Genomic DNA, 19,791 nt, shown 5'->3' on the forward strand with positions numbered 1-19,791 from the left:
AAAGTGAGCTGATGCTTCCCAGCCCATGAGGCTGCAGGGCTGCCCCCTCTGCCCACCCCACGGTCCTGCCCCTGCCCCCCAGGACTGTGGGTCCACCCCTTCCCATGCCAGCAGTTTGTGCCATGGATCAGTGCCCAGGCAGGCAGCAACTCAGCTTCTGGAGCTCCAGCCACTGCTGCTCCATTCAGGACAGCCAGCAGTGCACAGCTGGCACTGACAGCACAGAGTTATTTATAGAGCAGGAAGAGTCTGGACTCACCCCCAAGATTCCCAGTGCAGATGACAGAACTGCTGCATCAGCCTTCCCTGGCAGTGCAGAGCTTGGAGCTGAGACTTTTGCAGGGGAGAAGCATTCCCTGCTCTGGCTCCCTTGGCATGTCCAATGTTATGGTCAGAGCTGTCTCCAGAGAGGGATTTCAGTCTCCCCTCTGCTTTTTCCTGAACTCAGTCCCATAACAGACTGAATGTTTCCCCTGGTACCGGTTCAGGCTCAAGGAGCCTGCCCTGGAAACACACTTGCAGAACAGAAGTTCTTCAACAAAAATGAATTTATTTTTTATAGACAACTCCAGTCAGCACAGTCAGTTTTGCTTTAACATCAACACAGCCTGGGTCAAACTGAACAACCCCCAGTGCAGTGGCTGTTAGGAAGCTGTGCTTGTTCTGCCCCTCTCCCCCGGCAGCACTCCTGTCGTTGCCGTGATCACACCCCACCTTCTGCTGAGCCTTTCTCAGTCGTTTCTGCACATCATCGAATGCCAATTTATCTAATGCCATCACCCCTTCTGCTTATCAGCATTCCCAGCAGCAGGAAGGACAGAGCCATGTGGGTACCAGGGTGTGCAGGCATGGTCAGCTCAGTTACTTTAACCCACTGTTAAAGTGGGTTTTTCCCAGGGCCACTCTGTCCTGAGCACCAGCATTGGGTGCTGGTGAATCCATCACTCCTGCTCCTAAAGACTCAGAGCTGCAAGCAAACACCAGTGCTGGGAGCTGCCCAAATGCAGAAGGGAACTAAGAAGTCTAGAAGTTGACAATCAAATTTCAAACCAAACTAGTAACTTTAAGAAAACCCAAATTTCAGAACTTGGCATGACCTTTTCTGAAGTTAAATTAAAAACAACGCTCATTATTGAAGCTCCTTCACAGCTCTGCAGGACAATCCTGTCTGCCTGTCGTAGTTTGATTATGCTTAAATACTTTACAACAGTAGTTCATTAGTTCCCAAGAGCATTCCAAATACCTGAACACATTCACTAAATTCATGGTTTCACACAGCAATTATGCTCTACTGGTAATTTAGTGGCACCTGGTGCATATTGCCTTTCCCAAACGTAGACTTTAAAATCTCAAATTCATAAATATTTGTATTTTAAATATCTAGTTTTACATGAATATTGGGTATTTCTAGCCTTTTTTCTTTCTGTTTCCAGGTTTTAGTTCAATAAGGAAACCATTTTACATCACAATCTGATCTGACACCAACCTCACACCCCGTCACACCACAGTCTTTAAGAATCATTATTTAAAAACCTATTTCCTAACGCAAAACTAAAAGGAGTTATGGGGAGAGTTGGACACCAGGCTTCACCCACAGGAGTTAAATAATATCTTGGCTGTTAATGAATGAGTCTGATTATTTTTTTTAAGTTAACATTCACCAGTTTGGCTTTACAACATTCTGACCCTGCCCATCACGTTAACAGCTTAACCTGAGAGCCCTTAAGGCAAATCTCACTTCTCATCAAGATACAGCTTTAAATATGAACTTTAGCAGTTGAAACTTTGAAGTAACTAAAAAAGAACCAAAAATTATGAGGAATTCACGTCTCCTCTCTCATACACACTGCGGAGCAGGTCCGTGCACGGCCCCGGGGCTCCCTCTGCCCCCCCTTCCCTGGGCCCTCGCGGGGCCGCGGCCGCAGCCGGGGGGGTCTCGGCTCGTTTCTCTTCGGGCGCCGCCCCCTCCTGAGGAAGTCTCTCCCGAGCCCGTTTGCCAGCGGAGGGTTTGGGCAGGGTCATCTGGAAGGCGCACCAGAGCACGGTGCGGACCTTGCGCGTGGCCAGGCACAGGGCCCGGAGCGCCGCGGCCAGAGCCAGCACCACTGCAGGGGGAGGAAAAGAGCGCTCCCTTTAGTCCTGAGCACTGCTGGGGCTGCCCTCGCCCCACACCCTGTCTGTCCCTTTACAGGTTTATAAAAGCTGGGTCTGAATTTCTCTGCCCTCACATAGAAAGGCAGTGTGTGGTTTTTAGGTTCTGAGTTTGTTACAGAACCTTCCTGCTGCAACTGCACCCCGGGGCTGGGGTGCTCCGCGTACACACACACCCTAATGGCACCTGAGCACTGCTGGGGCTGCCCTCGCCCCACACCTCATCTGTCCCTTTATAAAACCGGTTTATAAAAGCTGCCCTCACACAAGTGAGGCAGTGTGTGGTTTTTAGGTTCTGAGTTTGTTTGAAGGTTCTGAACCTTCCTGCTGCAGCTGCACCCCAGGGTTGGGGTGTTCCATGTACACACACACCCTAATGGCGCCTGAGCACTGCTGGGGCTGCCCTTGCCCCACACCTCATCTGTCCCTTTACAGGTTTATAAAAGCTGCATCTGAATTAGGTTCTGAGTTTGTTTGAAGGTTCTGAACCTTCCTGCTGCAGCTGCACTCTGGGGCTGGGGTGCTCCATGTACACACACACGCTAATGGCACCTAGGCCCTTTAGTCCTGAGCACTGCTGGGGCTGCCCTTGCCCCACACCCTGTCTGTCCCTTTACAGGTTTATAAAAGCTGCATCTGAATTTCTCTGCCCTCATACAGTGAGGCAGTGTGTGGTTTTTAGGTTGTGCAGCTGGGGTGCTCCATGTACACACACACATTAATGGCACCTGGGCCCTCCCCTTCTGGTCACAGCAGGGTCCTTCACCTGTCCTGCCAGGAAATCCTTACCATGGGTGAAGGAACAGCTGGTTTGGGGCACTGGACTGAAGCCCACAGCTCATGTTCTGTGAATGGGTGTTGAACCACTGGGCCCAGAGCAGCTGGGGATGCCCACCCCTGGAAGTGTCCAAGGTTGGACAGGGCTTGGAGCACCCTGGGATAGTGGAAGGTGTCCCTGCCCATGGTAGAGGTGGAACTGTGTGAGCTTTAAGGACCCTTCCCACCAAAGCCATCCTGTGATTCTGTCATAAATGCTTAATATTGGATCAGATGGAATAGAAAGGTGCTGTGGAAACAGGGCTGGGCAAGACCTGCTCCCAGACAAACCAGAACAGCTTCAGGCCTTTCCCTCAAGGTTTTGCCTGACAGAGCAAATACAGTTACTGCATCCAATAATTTACTGTTCAAAAAAATCCTCCCCAACTGCTGCTGCAGGTTCAACACCCCAAGACAGTGATGGGAGGCAGAGGACCAAGCACCACACCTCCAGGTAAGTAATCAGATCCCACTGGGCAGAGCCTCCTCTCCTGTCCCAGCAGCTGCACAAGAACCTGGATCTCCAGGCCTGACAACTCCTTCCCAGACTACTCTGTTCCAAAGACAATTATTTTCATGGGCTTCAACACCCAAAAAAACCCTTCACCTTAACAAGTCCCATAATCTTCAGTCAAGGTAATGAGAAACAAGAATGGTGGGGAACAGGTGAAAAGAAAGAATGCTGCAGTGAATCTTCTGAGGTAAACTTCAGAACTGCATGATGGGACACCCCAAAGAAGTAAAAGAATCCCTGTAATTCAGATGGAGAAAGAAAAGCAGAAGGGATCAGAAGATTCAGAAACAGGTTCTGACACAAGGTAGGAGGTCAGAGTGTTGCAGGGAGCAGGAATTTACCCTGACTCCATCTCAGAGACAAGGGAACCTGCCACTCTGCCTGTGCCCTGGTGAAAGATTAAACTGAGTATTTGGCTTATTTGGGACACCATTAAGAATGGAAACATTCTGCCCATTGTATTTTTGTGCATCCATCCAAAATATGATTTGTAATTATGCCAGTCTAAGACAGAAGATGCTTGAAGAGGAAATTCATTTGTAACCTAAGGCCATCTTGGTCACTTTGGGCAGTGTCAACATGGAGATACCAAGAGGTTCTAGACAAAGAGCTGGAGGGTTCATAGGAAGAGGAATATGAGGGACAGGGAGAAGCTGTCACAGACACATTTTCTGAAAAATCCTTTCCTTAGGATTTTCCCTCCTGAGAAGCTGAGAGGCCTCAGGAACAGAATGTAAACAATGATTATCTGCTGCTGTGGAATGCAACAGGTGCATCTGTGATTGGTCTCATGTGGTTGTTTCTAAATAAATGGCCAATCACAGTCAGCTGGCTCAGACTCTCTGTCCAAGACACAAGCTTTTGTTATCATTCTTTCTTTTTCTATTCTTAGCTAGCCTTCTGATGAAATCTTTTCTTCTATTCTTTTAGTATAGTTTTAATAAAATATATATCATAAAATAATAAATCAAGCCTTCTGAAACATGGAGTCAGATCCTCATCTCTTCCCTCATCCTAACCCTGAGAACACTGTCACAAGAAACAAGAAGCAACAGCTTAGTAACACCTCCAGTCCCTGAATGTGTTATCAGAAAAACCCATTAATTTTTATTCCTTGCTAGTTTATTAATTGAATTACCACCTCCAAACTGATTGAACCTATTTATCTCTAAAACCCAGTTTTAGTGTCTCCTCAAACCTTCACCCAAACCCCACCCATTCTGCCTTTGACAAAGCTCTAACATTGAAAAGTTAAAATTTGAATTACAACCCCTCACTTATTTTTGCAAGATGTTCAACATCCCAGCTACCTCATCGGGGTACACAAGCCCAGCTATACCTCTCTCATCCTGGCACCTGGGAGGGCCGTGCCGCTGCCGGCTGGAGGCGCTGACAATTTCATCCTTCCTGCGAGCCTGCACCACGTGGATGGACTCCAGGTGCTTGTCCAGAGCAGTGGAGATGTTGGCGTGCAGCGGGGAACTGCGCAGGCGCTCCATCTTCCCCAGCAGAGTCACAACCTGGTGAACAATGCACATCTCACAGGGCTTCACACTTACAGGGAAATGAACTAACCACGGAGAACAGATTAATTATCATCATTACTTTCTTTTGAGAGCAGAGAAGTTACAGCTGAAGCAGGTTTAAGTTCTTAGCTGGGATTTGTTATCTCCAAACCCAAAGCTGTGGTACAGCTGGGTGTGCAAAGGACAACAGCAAAGCTGTTGTCCTTTGCACACCCCAGTCAGGACCCCCAGGGTACTGGTTAATTCCAGATCTGTACAGCTTTGAGACATCCCTGAACAAACAGCAACCCCAGGTTACTGGTGAATACCAGACCTGTACAGCTTTGAAACATCCCTGAACAAAAGGTGCTTTCAGAACAATTTTTTTGTTCTGAATTTTTTTTTGCATTTTCCTGAATTCAGAGCACTGGGGTCCTCCCTTCTCACAGCATTGCTGCAATTTCTGAAAAACCCAGGTGGGGACGTTGTGCTGTGCAGGGCAGCCTGGGCCAGCAGCAGTCACAGCTGCACTGAGAAAGGAAAAGCTGCTGTGGAACCATGGCTGACTTTGGGATCAACACTCAACACTAAGGGAGCTGAGAACAAACATTCAGAAATAATTCAGGTTTGTTTAGTCCACTGAAAACGTGCATTTTTGTTGTCTTATCTTACACCAGTCACACCACTTGTGGGTTTCCCAGTGGTGAGTGACTCCTCAGCCACAGTCACATAATGCTGAGAACCTGGTTACTGGTCTGCAGAAAAAGAGAAACTAAAAATCCCCAAACTGAGATGTTCCTTGAGCCATGGCTACGCTTAATGCCTTAAAGAAATGCATGTGACTGTCAAAAAGATTTAATTGGATGCTCCAACTATGAAGAGTTAATCCCAGATTCAGCCAACTCAGCTCCCACTCAAACCTTTGTACCAGGGTTCCTCTCTGGCCATCACCAAGATGTTTCCAGATGTTAGAGTCCAGGTTTCTGATGTCAGAGTCCAGGTTTAACAGCCCCACTCTGCTGATGAGCATCCTTAAAAATACCTAACAAGGGTTTGAGGTGCTGTACCCTAAAGTTTGGTTCCTCAAATGGCTGGAGAGGCTTAAGCAGTGTTTTGGAGGCAGTTCTGAATTACCAGGACAAGGGCAGGCAAGCCTTCTAAACATGGAAACTAAGGCGATCTTTTGGGATTCACAGAGCAGGAGTTTTAGTACCCTAGGCCCATCCATGTCTTGCAGTCCATCCCTCAGCTGGATGGGCAGCACCAGGCAGGCCCTGCAGGAGGGAGCAGACACAGCTCCAAGGATTATTTCTCCTGTGTGAGGCAGGCAGGACAGGCTGCTGCTCCCCCCTGCTGCCCAGTGGCTGGCCCAGCACTGCTGCAGCCTCCAAACCCAGAATTTCCCAGAACCCTTTCACCCCACAGCCCCTGGCAGGGGGGACAGGCTGGTTTCTGCTTCTCCTTGCCTGCAGCACCAGCACCATGGCTCTGGGCCTCAGGAGGGCCACAGCAGCCCCTCACCATTCTGATGGCAGAGTTTGTGCTCCCTCCTCCCCCAGCTGTCACCTCCCCAAGGACCCTGGCTCTGTTTGCCCACAGAGCTCAGCAGATGCCAGATTCCCTTGCCCTACTGGGTTAAAGAGCAAACTGGTAACAGAAACTCAGGTTGAAAGTACATCAAATAATCATTCTGCAGTAAAATATACAGACTCTCAAGGAAATATATATGTCAGTATCTTCCAAACATTAAGTAAACCTGTTTTTTCCCATAAAGACCTCCTCCATCACAGTGTCTCCAAATCCACAGTGAACATTTCCCTGCCGAGCTGCTCTGAATGCAGCACCCCTGAGAGCTGTGCACAGGCTCCAGGACTGGATGCTGCACACTCCTGCACCAGGAACAACATCCTCCAGACACATGGGGATGTAACTGTGAGCCTCAGCCCCTCTGTGGTTCCCTGGAAACAGCACCCTGGAGCTGCAGAAGCTCTAACAGGGACTGCTGAAATGCCATTCCCTGCACAGCAAGGAAGAACAAAGCTATTTTGGGAAAAGCCGCTCTGATCATCTTACCTATCTCACACTGTACTCTAAGTTCTGTGGGATAAGTTCAATAGATTTTTTTTAGTCCTACAACTCACTCTGGCTTGTTCCCGTAGCTGATCCACAATTAAGCGATCAACCCTTGATGGATTTGATGTCAGCCTTGGAATTGGAATGTTGTTAGTACTGGAAACCTTCTTCCCTTGGAAATTCTTAGCAAGAGCTGATTCAGTCTGCAGGAAAACAAAAGAACAACTCCCTCAGAATGTACATGCAGAGTGTGCTTCATTACAGAAACAAGAAAAAATATCAGGTTCAATTTCTTCCCATCAGGGTTTTGGAGATTTTTAAAGGAGACAATGAGGATTCAGGCATTTGGGATTTAACCCTCTGGTGAGACAATCACCTGCTTTAAGTGAACAACTGCTTTACTCAAAGCAGTTCAACTAAAGCAATCGTGCCAACACACCGTGTTCCAGCAGTGCTATGTCTGCTCACTCTGACTACAGCCTGTACTGGTTTTGCCTGGAAATAAAATGGAGGTAAGTCAGAATTACAGGGAAAAAAAAATGACCAAACAGATGTGGATCTCACACATAAAATTAAAATAAAACTGTTTCAGTCAGCAATTAACCTAATTTTTGTACAGATTAAACTACAGATTAAATTAAATTTTTGTACAGAAAGATTTTTTCCTAAGCACCCTGGTCCAGTGGAAGGTGTTCTATGGCAGGTGAGTGGAGCTGGATGGTCTTTAAGGTCCCTTCCAAACCAAACCATTTCAGGATTCTGTATTTTATTTAGCCATCAGAAAACTATTTTGAAAACTGTTTGCAATATTCCAAATTTCCATCTCTTTCATCCCCTTGCTATGTCATTCTAAAACACCCATAACAACATAGAATTAGCTAAAACTGATTTAAAACTGCAATTCTTGGATGGTTTCATAAGTGGTCCATAATCAACAAGAACATGGAGTGCCAAGACAAGGGGGAATGGCTTCACACAGAGAGAGCAGCTCTAGACTAGATATTAGAAATAAATTGTTCCCTGTGAGGGTGGAGAGGCTCTGGCACAAGTTTTCCAGAGCAGCTGTGGCTGCCCCACCCCTGGAAGTGTCCAAGGCCCAGCTGGATGGAGTTTGGAGCACACTGGGACAGTGGAAGGCGTCCCTGCCCAAGGCAGGGGCTGGGACTGAAGGAGATTTAAGGTCCCTCCCACCCCAACCCGTTCTGAGATTGTGATAAAGTTGACTTTCTCCCACCATGGCTCCTGGCCATGCATATGCCAGCTTTTTCTCTCTTGCACTTTCCATGCACCCCAGACACCACCTCCCCTCCTTAAGCTGGGCTCACTCTTCCTCAACCCCTCTATACAGAGCAACTCCTGGTTTTTGTCAGGAAACACCACCAAAAAAATCCCCACATTACATCGTCTTGGAATTGGTTTCTTTGTAGGGGCTGGCACAGGAGAACTCTCCAAGGCCCCACAATTGCCAGGTGACATTTGGCCCAGCTTCCCCCACAGACAAGCCCAGGTAGTGAAATTCAAACCCCATCTATCTCAGCTGGTGAAATGAAAACAGGTTTTCCTACAGACTAAAAAGGAAACTGCTTTTGGGAGGGCTCCACACAGCACTACCTGAGCCTTTTACTGCAAGGGTTTTAATTAAATGACCCGTCCCTCAGCCTCTGTTTCTGGGGGAAAAAAAAAAGAACCCCTTCAAATACACCTAGGTTTAAACCTTCAGGGAAACAGGAGGTAGGAATTCATTATAGCTTCTAAAAAATGGAATTGAAGGAAATAAAGTTTAGTTTCAATTCAAAACATATTTACTGGATTTGCTTTCAAAGTTCCAGAGGCACTGTATTTACTGTATTAATAAAAAGGGTATAGCACATCTTTGTTCCTCATGAACCCACCTTCCCCAGCCCTGGGACTGGAAGAACCCCTGAATTCCTGCTTTTAGTGCAACATTCCATACAACATTAGCTATGCTTCCAGCCAGGCTACAAATCTCCACACCTTTCACTTTCTATCCAAAAACAAACTTGTAACTTTGAAGTTCCAACAAGCATTTCAACTTCTCCCAGCAGAACTACCCATGATCTGTGACGGCACTGAGCAGGATGAGATCTACATCAAATCTGTGATATTTTTCTAGTTTGGTTTTCTTACCTTCTTCCTTTCTTTCTCCAAAGCTCTCCACTGCTCATAACACTCTTCCAGTCTCACATGCAGCTCGCTGGCAGGCCCACTGCGACTTTTAACTTGCTTTTGAAATCCAAATGCTGACACAAAACCAGAAAGGGCATTGTCACCATACATCTTCTCTGTGAAGCAGGGGTAGAGGCGTTTGAGATCGTCCTGGGAGAACAAGGTGTGAGGCTCCACCAGAGGCACCACGGAGCGGCCCAAGAGGTGAGCAGATCTCATGGGGAAGGTGCTGGGGCCCAGCTGCCGGTTCCTCCTGAAGTCACCCACCACGCAGTTGGGAATGCCTGGAGCCTGCAGGCAGCTCCCAGCACCAATGGCACTGGTGTCCCCATTCCCTGCCCCGAGATGCAGCTGCCCCTGAGATTCCAGTAACTCCTGGTACATGTCCTGGAACACCCCATCCACCTGGTTCTGCCCTTCCAGATCGCAGTGCTCGCTCTGTGGCTTCAGCTGGAAACGCTGTTTGTTCAGATTATCAATGATCCCCAACTGCTGAGCCAAGTAACTGTCACAGAATCCATTGGGCTGCTTCAACTTCTTCTCACTGAGGTACTCGATGAGGTTCTCTTCCCCACCCCTAACCAGGGCTTCCATGCACGCAGCTGCCCGAGCTCGCTCTGCAGTGCTGTAGCCGAAGTCAAGGCTGGAGAGGAATGGGTTGTCTTGACAGTACTTGTGAAGTAAATTACTATTTAAAGGCAAATTTGAAGATGGCAACTGAAAAACATCATTAGAATGACGAGAGCTTTTTGGAAATGCAGGTGACTGATTATTCAGTTTCAACAAAGGACTTGGATTCTGGAAAGGGCCAGAGGCTGTGGGTTTGGTTTGGATGTTCATCCACCCTGGCCTGGCGCTAGAGCCTGCTGAGGGGACTGCTGCACTGGGCAACAGTGGGAGTGATTTGTAGAATTCAGGATTCTGAAGATCGGCCTTGGAAAACTGCTGCTTTTCCACACCATTATTCCCTGGACAAGCTGCAAAAGATTTTAGTCCATATTCAAATTTTTGCCCAAAATCAGTGCTGAAGGAAGATTCGCTTGCAAATTGTTTTTCTGATACAAGTCCTACAGACTTGGGAAATGTAAAGTCATGCTGATCTGAAATTGTATCTTCAAATTTTTTCTGAGTTCCTGATTTAACTTGAAATAATTTAGCGTAGGGCTCTGCATCCAGAGATGGTGCCTCAGGGGTTCCATTTACCAGCTTTCTATTTTCTTGGAGGCTACAACTGGTGCCCTTGTTGGGCTTTGCTTTACCAGCATGAGAATATTCAGTGTACCTGGTAAAATCTGTGTTCTCATTGTATCTGTGACACTGTGGAAGGAATGTTTCAGCCCGCTTTGGGTGCACCTGTGCCTCTGCTCCCTTGGGACACACCTTCTCCCTTCCATAAGAATAAGCATCGGCTCCCAAGTCTTTGATTGCTTCTGAGTACCCAGCCTGGGCTGCAAAGGTGTTTTTCAGGTAGGGGTAGTTCTGATAGACAGGTGTTGTCTTCACACTCTCATTAGCCTGCAAGTTGCAGCCATTGGCACGATCACTCCTGGCAGAGTACAAGCTCTGCTCTTCCAGGTCCACGCCGCCAAAGCCGCAGTAACAATCGTCTGCCTTCTGCTGTGGCACCAGGGTGGGACTCTGCAGGAACTGCTTGTCAGCAGCAGGGAGGGACTCCGTACCATAGAAACCCTGCTGGGGCACTGCTCCAACAACTGCCCGCCTGCTTTCTGGCAACAGCTCATGGTGCTCCATTCTGCTTGTGTTCACTGGCCACACTGACTTCAGGGTGGGAGGACAACTCCTTGAAAAACAAGAAACACATGGTTAGACACTGATCTGTGCTGCTGCTCTTTGTTCCCAAACACAAAACAAGGTTTAAGAAATGAATTGTTCCTAAATAATTTCTCTCAAATTATTCCAAGATGTCTGACTTCAATTTCTACCCAGTCCTGTCATCCTCAGTTTCCCATATCTATCTGAGAAAACAGATTCTGCCTTGTCTGAACACACCACCACAGCTCGGGAGCTGTGGATAGGCCTTCAAGCTGCAAAGGATCTGTACACATCAAACCCTGGTCTGTCAGTCCCGTGCATCATCACCAAAATACTCCTGGTTCAGCACCAAGCTCGGGCACCCAGACTGCCCTCAGTGTTCCAAAGCCATGTCCCAGCACTCCAGAGAAAATGCTTCTCTCTCACCTCACTTGTGCACTGCTTCCTGCAGGTAAAGCCAGAGGCAGCATCCCAGCACACCTCATTTTTTCCACTAACCAGCATGAATGAACCATCAATCCCTGATTGCCAAGGAGAACTGTAAATACACTGAGTAAAGGGGAAATGCTCCTGGAAGCCATCACAGGCCAGATCTGGGAGTACTGAACCAGCCCTGCCTGTCCATAGCAAAGGAATTAATGAGTTTTTTGTGATATCAAGACTGACTCTGAAGTTTTCCCTGACTTCAGCCACATAAGAGAAATCACTGGAATTGTTTGGGAAGACAGAAAGGAAAAGCAGTGCCTGGCTTGGGAACCTGAGAACTGGGCTCCCTGTCTTGTCTCTTAAACCTGGAAAAGACAGAGAGCTCTGTAAGTATCATGGGGATGCTGGACCTGCCCCCTTCAGTTCATGTTGTTTTGACTATGGAATTGTCTCTTCTGGTGCAGGAATAGAGGCAAAATAAACCTGACATTTAGAAACACAAATATTGCTTAGGTAGCACTAACAGCAAGAAACATTAATTTTGCATGGAATTTTCTCCTGCCAGTTCAGACAAATGTGAAGGAGTCTGTGCTTTGTGTATTTTTTCTGTGAATTGACATTAATTAGGAAAGAAACCTAAAGTCTGAATTCAGTCTTGATTAAAATAAAAAAACAGACCAAGGCACATATCCAGAGGATTCATCTGAATACAGCATGTCCACAACACTTGTTAAGATCTTATTAAAAAAATGCCAATTAACAAGTTCTGTAAGTATCAGAGAGCCAGAAGCTGCCATGCAGTCTAAGTGCTTTGGGAAAAGCTTCCAAGTATCCCTAGTGAAATGTTGGAAGATGAGGGGAAGGAAGAGAAGGGAAGGGAGAGCAGGGGGCCTGGCCAGCAGCAGATGGAGCTGATTCAGGAGCACAGTAAGAACAGAGAGGGGAGTTTTGGTCACCTGCACCTCACTCACCCCTCAGCAAAGCACGGCTGTGGTTTGTCTTGCTCTTCCAGGATGTTGGACACGAGTCCATACAAATCAGTTTCACTGCCATAATCATTCCTTTCGGGCTGAATCCTGAAAACCAACTGTGTATTAATAAAAAGAATTCCTTCCTTCAAAGTACTTCCTATGTTAAATTAAACAGAAAAATATAATCCATCTACTCCAACACACACCCGCACTCACTCCCTGTCAAGGATGACTACCTGGACTTCAGGTTAATCTGAGGAGCAGCAGGCTGCTTGGTGTCATCTGTACACGTAGACCAAGGGGGGTACAAAAGGGAAGGGTCCATGGGTGCAGAGTACTCTGATGTTGAAAGGGAAGAACTGTAGGCCTGAGGTAACTCCACATTTTCTTCATTCTGCATTTAATGTATAATAAAAGCATTTATTTAACATGAAACACATCAAACTGTCATTTTGTCATTGTACATTGCTGTAACTAAGTTCACTCTGGGAGGAACCAGCACATGAGAAGTAAGCAAGCCACACACTTGGAATACAACTTATTTCAGGCCATGTTAAGGTCTTCAAGCAGAACTCTGTCCCTTCCCTTGCCCTCTGTTGCAGATGGAAGCTGATGGTATCATTCTCACCTTTCACCCCTCTTCTGAGCACAAACAGACGCTCTCAGGTGTGCTGAACTAGTGTTGCTTAAGGCTTATGGAAACTTTAATATTTTACATCCTGCCTGGCAATTGTTTAAGAAGAAGGTGCTGGAGCTGCACATCACAACTTCTTTGTCACTCAGCCTTGTGTTCTGTGTGTCCTGAGCTGAGCTTGGCTGGAAACTGAGTAGGGGACACCTCCCCAGCCACCCAGAGAACCCCCAAAAAGGCCCAGGCAGTCATAGTAACAAGTATTGATACTGGACTTGTAAGATGCTTTCTTCTATCCCACCAGACACCAGGAGCTGTTTGCATTTGAATGGGAGAATCCACAAAAGGGGCCAAAGCCTCAATTATGCTGGATCCACAGGGATTTAAGAAGAGCCCAAGGTTTTTGGAAAACAATGTAAAACTGTGTACCTTTGGGACTGGAATGGGAGGCATCACAAAAAGTATAGTGAAGAAATATGAACCACAGTGTGCATCCACAGATCCAGCATCAATCTCCCCCAGGACAAGCCAAAAAAGGAACACACTAGGAAATCATTGGCAAATAGACTTCTCTCATTGCCATGGCAGAATGGGTATCAATACTTATTGGTAATAGCTGATACATTTCCTTGGGGCCTGAAGCTTTTCCCTGCCAACCCAACCAGGCTGAGGAGTTAGGTGAGGCACTACTGAAAGAGATCATTCCTAGGTACACAATACCTACAGGTGTGTCAGCAAACTGTCCTGGTTCCAGCCAGGACAGGGTTAATTTTTGCAGTAGCTGGGAAGGGGACCCAGAAGTTATTCTGTACCACCCAAGCTCACTTCCTGGGGTGGGGGAAAGGGGCTCTTTGGGGATCCTTCCAGTCAATAAAATGTGCTGGAGGGAGCCATCCAGAATAACTGGAAACTTTTCCATGTGAATCCCTCCCTGTGCCCACTCCATGAGTGCTGTTGCTGTTACCTTCCCTTTTCCTCTATCATTGCTGCTCACAGTAAATTGTTCTTAGCTCAGCCTGTGATCTTTGCCTTTTGTGCCTCCAATTCTCCTCTCCACTGTGCCACAACAGGGAGGGGAAGGGGAGGGCAGTGTGTGGTTTGAAGAGTCTCAGTGGGAGAGCTGAACTGGGAGGGGCCATTCCCAAACCAGGACAGCCTTAACTGGGTGAGACATGAAGGGTTGGGTTAACAGATCTGTCAGAGCAGGCTGGAAACAAACCTGACCCAAGCATTTGTTGGAGTGGGTATGGAGCACCAGGCTCTGGGGAAGCTGAACAGTTCAGTGGACTGTTAAAAACCACACTCGAAACAGTGGGTGTGGGACCTTCAGACATTGGGATCTACATTTAGTGAAGGCCACCTGGTCAGTGAACACATGAGGCTACGCCAATCCAGCTGGCCCTGCCATCAAAACCTCCATGTATCACAGAAGGAACAAAGGACAAAACAAAGAGGCCTGAGATGCTGCCACCAGCACTACTGAGGGTCAGAATAACACCTAGACCCAGAGATAAAGTCAGTCCTTTTGAAATCTGTACAGGAGACCTTATCAGGTAGTCTCTTAAAAACCACATCCTGTGAATATCTGGGTCAAGAACACTTGTGTAATTGTGTTATCTCCCCAAGGAGAGCTTTGTCCTCTATCAACAAGTACTTTCACTGCAGAAATCGAACTGATCTGGACCTTCCTGTTCATGATATCCATGTGGGAGATTTGGTCTAAGACCACGGAATAATGAGGCACCAAAGGAACACGGGAAAGGACCACACCAGATTCATTTCACAACACACACAGCTGGGAAATTTCAAGGACTAGAGCCGTGGAAGCACCATTAGGACTGAAAAAACTACAGGACCAGGTAAGTGAGAAATCACCTCCTCTGGACCTTTGGGACTAAGAAAGTTAAAAAGTAACTTCATGAACTGTGCCTGGGAAGAAGGCCTGTCTTACACAGAACTTGAATGCCCTCAAGGGGTAGCAGCAATTCCAACTGCAGTAATTACTTCAGACAAACACAATTGCACAGAGCAGGATTGCAAAGACAGTGCCTGATGTCAAACTTGCTATAATGTTGGTATAATTTTACACTGGTTAGGATTCTTACTGTGACACGTTTCCCTGAATTGCCTTAACCTTTTTGAATATTAAACTTACATATGAATCCTTTTGTTCTTTCTTGTCCAGTCAAAGACGGTAACAGGAAACCAATTGTACAATGGTTTAAGGAGAATGGAAGAGAATTTAAATTATTAATTAATGGTACAACTAGATGGGAATCTGACAACACACACTCTCTAAAATCCTTTGATGCATGAGGAGGATGAATGTAAATATCATTGCTGAGGTATAGGAGATAAAGTAGTAGCAGAAGGCCATAGGATACAAGCAAAGGTAAAAGGAAACCCCTGACCATTAACACCTCCCAAAGCACCTCAAATCTGGGGAATCAGCCTGCATGTAATTCAGGAAGCAGCAAAACAACATTGGCTATTAACATTGACTGTGTTTAAAGCTATAGTATATAATATTCATGCTATTATTGCTCTAGACCTGATCAATAATGGAACCACAAGGCATCCAACAGGACACAGAGCATGGACCCATTAAGAAAGAAACCACAGGTGTCAGCACCTGTGCAGCACATGGACAACAGCTGAGGGAAATACAATTGAAATTCAAGATTTCTGCTTAGATATGGAACAGAACATCTGTAATTTTGAAATTCCACCAGTGATTAATATAAAAATGATACTCAGATACATGAGTAAAGGTGGGTATGCTTTAGTAATTGTGAAGATGTAGAAATAGATAACCAATTAAATCACATTCTAATTTTTGTAAATTTACCCAGCTCAGAGATTCTAACTATTCAACCCCCAATAGCTTCCTTTAAACTACTAAGAAAACCCCTATATCTTAATTTCAACTATACAACCCAGCCCTATGGGTATGAGCCTTATGCTAGTATAGAAATTGCTACAATGTAAAAATTTGCAAAGGCAGTTAAAAGCAGCTAAAAACAATAGCAGAAACGCTTTCTTACTATCCATCATCATGACCCTAAATAAATCCATCAGGTAATGGAATGAGCAGAGAAAGATGGAGATCACCACAGGTGGGATGTTTTATTTAAGGCTGCACAAGCTCAGTGACTGCATTAGGCAGGAACTGTGGATTACACAGGCAGGTTTATGCAAACTTTAGTGTCTAAATTCTCTCACTTTTCACTCCTTGGTGTGCCTGGTTTGTGGGAAACTTCCCTGGGCACCATACACAGAATAAACAACACCTCCTTTCTCAACCTGACCCTTCCTCTGCACTTAACCAGCAACAATTTTAGATTAAAACATCTGCTCCAGTTTCTACTGGTTGACCCCTCCCAGGAGTTAGGAATTAGACCCCCTTTCTCCCCATCATTACACAGTGTTAAGGTACTGAAATAAAGCCAACTGATTTCTTGAGGAAAGGCATTATATCCTGATTAAGTGAAAAGGAACATCTTCACCTTTATCTTATCTGTTTGGTTTAGACACTCAGTAAGTGAAACAATAAATGGTGTTTTTGCAGGGTTAAATGTTAAAGACTCACAATACACTCCTTTGTGGAGCGGAGTAGTCTGACAAAATAATAAGTCCTGGATGGAAGAAGTAGCAAGTCTGGTCTTGAAGGTACTGGGAATGAATTTTCATTTGAGTCTTTTACCTCAGTGAAAGTTTATGGCTACAAAAGGCAAAAATTCCAAGAGAGAGCTGACATATTTAACTGCCCTGGCACTTTCTGTTGATCAGACTAAGAACTGGTTCATGAGAACTCCTGGACTACAGGAATATCTGCAGCAACAGCTAAGGTTCTCCTTCTTACCCACTTTCCAGGTTTCCTAAAAGACTTGTTTGCTACTCACTCTGCCTACAGAAGAACAATTACCATGAACATTTCACCAGAACAATGGTGAAATACCATTTTAACAAACATCCCCACAGCTTCATCAGTGACTGCATTAGAAAAGCCATTGTCCCCTCTGATGAAAGTTATCACAATGAAGGTTTTCTACAGTTACATCAAACACTGAGATTTACGTTCACCACTGTAAGCAACCGCTTTAGAAACATCTTCTGACCATTTTGTTGACAAGCAACCCAACCTCTTACAGAGCTATAAAAATAATCAATAACCAAGCAAACCTGTGATTTGTAGCAGCCATAGAGCGAGGCAGAGCCCGGCAGGGCGGCGCTGAACACGTCCGTGGGCCTCCCGCCCCCTTCCGCACTGCCCCAGCAGCGGCCACCGCCTCGGAACGCCACGTTGGGCTGTGGGGACAGGGACAGGGACATCAGAACACACAGAGGGGCATGTGGGGACATCAGAACACACAGAATGGCATGTGGGGACATCAGAGCACACAGAGGGGCATGTGGGGACAGAGAGAGGGACATCAGAACACACAGAGGGGCATGTGGGGACAGGGACATCAGAACACACAGAGGGGCATGTGGGGACAGAGAGAGGGACATCAGAACACACAGAACGGCATGTGGGGACATCAGAGCACACAGAGGGGCATGTGGGGCTGTGGGGACAGGGAAAGGACAGGGACATCAACACACACAGAATGGCACGCGGGGACAGGGAAAGGGACATCAGAACACACAGAATGGCATGAAGGGCTGTGGGGACAGAAGGACAGGGACATCAGTACATAGAGAACAGCACGAGGGGCTGCAGGAACGGGGAAAGGACAGGGACATCAGAACACACATAATGGCATGTGGAGCTGTGGGGACAGAGAGAGGGACATCAGCACACACAGAATGGCACGAGAGGACAGGAACATCAGCACACACAGAATGGCATGAGGGGATTTGGGCACATGAGAACACACAGAATGGTATGTGGGGCTGTGGGGACAGGGACATCAGTACACACAGAACATGAGGGGCCACGGGGACAGGGACATCAGAACACACAGTCATAATTACACACACACACACAATTATAAACACAGCTGACAGTTATGGATTTTATATCAACATTAACTTCTTTAACACTTCTAATTTACTGCTGGATTCTGTCCCATCTGAGTTTTCAAGGATGTGGCTCTATCTATGGATGTAAAACACTTTGCTATTTACCCTAAAGGAAAAGCTGGACCTGCCAAAGCCAAGAAACTCCAAAGATGTTCAGAGACACAGGAGGGGTAGACCAAGAGGAAATCTGCACTCTCCCTGTTTGCACCAGCTGAGCTTCCCAACATCAGAGCCACAACAGGGAAATATCAAACACAGAAGAATGCTCACAGAATCATGGCGTGGTTTGGAAGAGACCCTAAAGCACATCCAGTTCCAGCCATGGGCAGGGAACCCTTCCTCCCACAGCAGCAGAGGAGTTATCCAGCCTTCACACATTCCTGGACACCTCCGGCCCTTCCACCACTGCTCCCAAACACTGTTTAAGTTACACAATAGCATGGATGTGAATTTCCAGTTGTCAGGAGCTGGAAATTTCCGACAATACCCACTCTGAGAGCTGTGGTAGGAATCTGCTCTGTCCTGTAACTATGGGAGAAACAACTTCAACCAGAGGGACACCCCTCCAAGTGCCAGAAAACCCCTTTTAGCCAACAAATAAAAAGTGAAGTTATTGGCATTTTACCATAGCAGCTCATTTGGGATGATGATTAAATTCAGAAGAGTCAAAGTTCCCCAGGATCAGGGTGCAGAATAAGCTCTGCTCTCTAGAAACCCATCATTCTGCAGCTCCCAAGTCATCTTCATTGTAGCTCACACCACTTTTATACCCTGGTAATTTTTGGTGTTTTTCTGGCACATTTTCCAAATAAGTAAGCACACTGAGTTTTTGTAGAGCTCGGCTCTATGTCCTGAGCTTACTGTGCCACATTTTCTCCTCAGAGATTGCCATTCACAGGGACTCCTGACACTGTGACCCCACAGAACAAGGGTAAACTTGTAGGGCCACAAACAGCCCTAAGACACACCATACCCACACTTTCTTCCTTTTTCCACAAACAAGTGTTTTTCAGGATGCTGAGGGGTATTTTCCCCACAGGCCTGAGCTCCGTGTCTCACACCTGCTCCCACACGAGAGGGCGCCGGATCCCGAAGAGGGCAGCGGGGCTCGGACACGCACCGGGGTCGGGCCTCGGTGCCTCCTCAGCGCCCAGGGGGTCAAGCCCACAACAGCCGCGGCGGCCCGCTGGGTGTGTGACGGGTGAGGGCGCACAGCGAACCCCGGTGCCCGTGTGGGTCCCTGTCCCGCTCCCGTCCCTCACCTCCATGGCTCCGGGCCGGTCTCGGCGCGGGCCCGCGCGGGGCGGCCTGAGGCGAGTTCCGGCCGTTGTCCTCGCGCCTGCCCAACGGCCGCCCCACCCCGCGCCCCCGCCCATTGGCCAGCGCCCGGCGCTCGGCCAATCAGCGCCAGCGTGGCCGCCTCGCACCTCCCCGCGCAACGTGAGAAGCTCTGTTGGCCATGCGGCGTCGGCCGCCCGGCGAAGGCGGTGCTGCGCCGCGATTGGCCCCGCCCGCCGGCGCGCAGCCAATGGGAAAACAGCTCGCTCGTGCCTCCCGCCAATGAGCGGCCGCAGAGGCGCCGGTCGCCCGGAGACAGCGCCCCGAGCGCCCCCTCCAGACTCGGTCACCGCCGGGCCCTGTCACCCTCCGGATCCTATCACCTCCGGGCCCTGTCACCACCGAGCTCTGTCACCGTCCTGACCCTGTCACCGTCCTGAC

At 47.5% G+C, this 19,791-nt stretch overlaps 1 protein-coding gene across 1 annotated transcript; it reads right to left on the reverse strand.

The window, feature by feature from the left end:
- Positions 1-1,812: 1,812 nt before the first annotated feature.
- Positions 1,813-19,340, reverse strand: MEIOC (meiosis specific with coiled-coil domain). The gene is made up of 8 exons (XM_030966007.1): positions 19,134-19,340; positions 17,230-17,355; positions 12,653-12,810; positions 12,417-12,521; positions 9,208-11,047; positions 7,128-7,262; positions 4,821-5,001; positions 1,813-2,105 (listed from the first exon to the last, which is right to left on the reverse strand). Exons 1-8 carry the CDS (start codon positions 19,338-19,340, stop codon positions 1,813-1,815), a joined length of 3,045 nt encoding a protein of 1,014 aa, XP_030821867.1.
- Positions 19,341-19,791: the final 451 nt, after the last annotated feature.

Source organism: Camarhynchus parvulus, chromosome 27, assembly GCF_901933205.1.
Source record: "Camarhynchus parvulus chromosome 27, STF_HiC, whole genome shotgun sequence".
Classification (NCBI taxonomy): domain Eukaryota; kingdom Metazoa; phylum Chordata; class Aves; order Passeriformes; family Thraupidae; genus Camarhynchus; species Camarhynchus parvulus.